This window comes from Marmota monax, unplaced genomic scaffold, assembly GCF_021218885.2.
Source record: "Marmota monax isolate L192 unplaced genomic scaffold, Marmota_monax_Labrador192_F-V1.1 WCK01_AAM20220418_F8-fsc00012, whole genome shotgun sequence".
NCBI lineage: Eukaryota > Metazoa > Chordata > Mammalia > Rodentia > Sciuridae > Marmota > Marmota monax.
Window position 1 is genome coordinate 31,998,092 of NW_026695227.1, and position 3,409 is coordinate 32,001,500.

General features: G+C 44.6%; 1 protein-coding gene across 1 annotated transcript; it reads right to left on the minus strand.

Moving 5' to 3' along the window:
* Positions 1 to 1,410: 1,410 nt before the first annotated feature.
* Positions 1,411 to 2,734, minus strand: LOC124087252 (diablo IAP-binding mitochondrial protein-like). The gene has a single exon (XM_046436031.2). It carries the CDS (start codon positions 2,713 to 2,715, stop codon positions 2,011 to 2,013), a length of 705 nt encoding a protein of 234 aa, XP_046291987.1. The 5' UTR covers positions 2,716 to 2,734; the 3' UTR covers positions 1,411 to 2,010.
* Between the last annotated feature and the right edge of the window lie 675 nt (positions 2,735 to 3,409).

The following is a 3,409-nucleotide window of genomic DNA, read 5'->3' on the forward strand; positions in this document are numbered from 1 at the left end:
CGCTCTATCTCCTCACCACCCATTTACTTCTCTACTTTTTGTGGTGCATTCTAGAAATTACTTTCTCATTGGCTAAACTGTGATCATCACTGGCCATGGACAGTGAGAGCCAACTCTTCCCCTGTCTCCATATTTGAAATGCTGAAGGACTCCTCTTACAACTCTCTGGCTTCCCTCTTACTGTGCTATTGGGTAGTTCTCTTCTTTGAATTGTTCCTTCTCTTTGGCCTTCATTTGCTATTTTCTTTCTTCTCCTCCTTAAATGTAGGCATTCCTTAGCTTCAACCCTTAGCTCTTCTAATTCTTTATAATCTCTCTGCAGTTTCAGTATAGTAATAACTGGGGAGCCACCCAGCATTAGAGACAGTGATACTGCTGATAATGGGTGATGAGTCCTGCTTCCCCACATGTTGAAGTTTGAATATTAGAGAAGCACGCCGAGGCCAGCATATAAAGCAGGGTTTATTTTAAAAAGGGGTAACATAGACTTCCATAGATTTCTCCTTGGAGGAAGAAGGGGACCATAGCTGGTATCCTGGTATCCCAAGAAGTGAGGTGTTCTGCCCTTTTTATATGTCCTAGGCTTCCTTTATTCTCCTGCCTTTCCCCCCTTATCTTTCTCCATCCTGCATATGTGACTAGGCCTAGGAATACTCATGGCATGGCTCAAAGGTGGGAAACAGGTGGGCTGAAGGGGGAAAGGCAGGATGGAGCAGCCGAGGACACATTAACCACCTCATAGCTCCCTGTAGGGAGGGCAATTCCTGGGTTACCTTGGCAACAGGTTGGAGCAGGGGCAGGTTCTTGATAAGGATGGAGGAAGGGTTCTGAAGGAATTAACATTGAGCCTCATCCCCAGCCTCCTAGCCCTATTTTTTTAAAATATTTTTTTTAGTTGTAGATGGACACAATATCTTTATTTCTATTTTTTTATTTTTATGTGGTGCTGAGGATCAAATTCAGGGTCTCATTCGTGTGAGGCAAGAATTCCACCTCTGAACTACAACACCAGCCTCCCAGCCCTATTTTTTTTATATATATATATATTAGAGACAGGATCTTGCTGAGATGCTTAGGGCCTCACTAAGTTGCTGAGGCTGACTTTGAACTCTTCGTTCTCCTGCCTCAGCTCCTGAGCTGCTGGTATTACAGGCATGTGCCACCACACCTAAGAACAGCCACTTAATGTAAAATTGACCTGAACTGCAGGTCAATCCAGCTGGGAAAGAGGGCAAGCTTTAAATCCTATTTCATTTCTTCATCCTAAGTGAGCATGACAACAGAATCATGGGGATGTTTTCAGGTTCCCAAATGCAACAATGTCCTCTCTTTTTTTTTTTTTTTTTGAAAAAAATACATATATTCTCCTTTGGCTACAATAGAGAAACTCAAAGAAGGAAACACGAGAAGCATGTGTTAAGTCCTGTTGGGAGCACCAGGTGAACACTCTGCATTCATTCCCTTCACAGTTACACTCTTGGCTCCTTGGCCTTACCTGTACAAGGAGCTGGTGGTAAGGCCATATCAGAGAAGGCATTACATATGCTTAAAGAGAAATCTTAAAAACCTGACAGTCTCCCCTTCCCCACCAAACTCAAATTCCTATGGAGGGAATAAATACTAAATCATATTTGAAAATCTGAGTAAGCTTGAAACTGAGGTTAAACAGCTATTGAACTTAAGGAAGTGACTAAAAGACCCCTCTCTGGCCCTGGCCCGTGAAATGCTTTGGGTATAAGGTTAAAAATGAGAGAGCAGGTATGCTGAGGGGGGTGCAAGGTTAAACAGGGCACATACAGTGCCCATGGATTAACAACCAGGTCCAGTAAAAGCTGAGACCATAGGGGAAAGGGCCAGGCATTCAGAGCTCACAAAGGCTTCTGGCCTGATAGGCCAGGGTAGGGCCTGCCGCCTCTTCTCTGGGTATAGAGAATTGTGCTGTGCTGGGTGGATGGCATCTACCTCTGCTTTCCCCACTGAGTGGGTAGAAAGGGCAGCCAGCTTGGGCCCTCAATCTTCATGCAGGTAGGCCTCCTGTTCCTGGTCGGCCCTCTCGTCCCTTCCCTCTTGTGATTTCTGGTGTAGCTCCTGTGTTTGCGCTTCAGCCAGCTTGGTTTCTGCTTTCTGGGAGAGCTGGCGCACCTCCTGCACCTGCGATTTCACCAGCTGAATGTGGGTTCTGGCAGTTATAGAGGCCTGATCTGCTCCAGATTGGTATGCAGCTTCTGCTGCCATCTCTGAAAGACCAACTGCAGTCATCCAGGTGGTTTCAAGCTTCAAGTATTCTTGTTGTTTTGAAGTCATCTCAACTCTGGCTCCTATAATCACCTGCCATACTTCATCTTCCTCCTGTGAATTCATTTTCCCAAGTAAACTTGTATATTGTCGGTACAGAGAAATTAAGGTATAAACAGCCTTAGTATATTCAGTGATTGCTTCAATCAATGCATATGTGGTTTGAGAGAGAAAGGTGGAGGTGCTATCTGTTACCAAAGACACAGCCCTCCTCATTAATGCTTCATTACTAAGAGAATGAGGCTCTGATTTCTGAGCAATAGGAACTGCACACAAGGTTACACCAAATGCAGCCGCCACCGTTTTGTGCCATGGTCTTATTAATAAGCGTTTCCTAGAATTAACCACAACAGGAACACACTGTCGGTACCTGAAGAAGGAGGCTACGCTTCTGGATAGCCAACTCCTCACAGCCGCCATCCCGTGGCGGGTGGACGCCGGACGCCAACAATGTCCTCTCTTGACTCCTTGTCTTTTTATAGGCTGTACCTATGCCAGAATGATCTTGCTTTGGTCATTCTTCACCTGGCTCACTCCTCCTCAGACTTGTGAGGCTCTGTGGAAGAAGGAACATCTAAGTGGTCTTACTTTAGATGTTCCTTCTGTCAAAGAGCTCCCCTGACCCCAATGTTCTGACATTTCCCATAGCATCTGGCAGAGGGGCTTCTTGCCTCCTGCCTTAGCCTTCTGAGTAGCAAATTTATTGAGGATCTACTATGTGCCAGGTATTGTTGCAGGCTCTCACATATAGTAAAAATCAAGACATATAACATTTCTGCTCTCAGAGAACTTACATTATCTGGAGGAGATAGATAATAAATAAGTCAATAAGTACATGTTAGGAAATGATAAATTCCATTTAAAAAACAAATTTAAAGCCAGGTAAGTGGTGCACACCTGTAATTCTAGCTAATCAAGAAGTGGAGGCAGGAGGATCTCAAAATAGAGGCCAGCCTTGGCAACTTATTGAGACTGTCTTAATATTTAAAAGGGGGGAGGGGTTGTAGATGTAGTTCATTGGTAGATTGTTCCTGGGCTCAATCCCGAATACAGAAAATAAAAAGGAGAAAAGTGAAAGAGTGGGAGGTGGGAGAGAAGGAGTTAGGAAGGAAGG

Excerpts from the sequence above, each read along its gene's own strand:
- LOC124087252 (XM_046436031.2), bottom strand. The coding sequence starts at position 2,715 with ATGGCGGCTGTGAGGAGTTGGCTATCCAGAAGCGTAGCCTCCTTCTTC.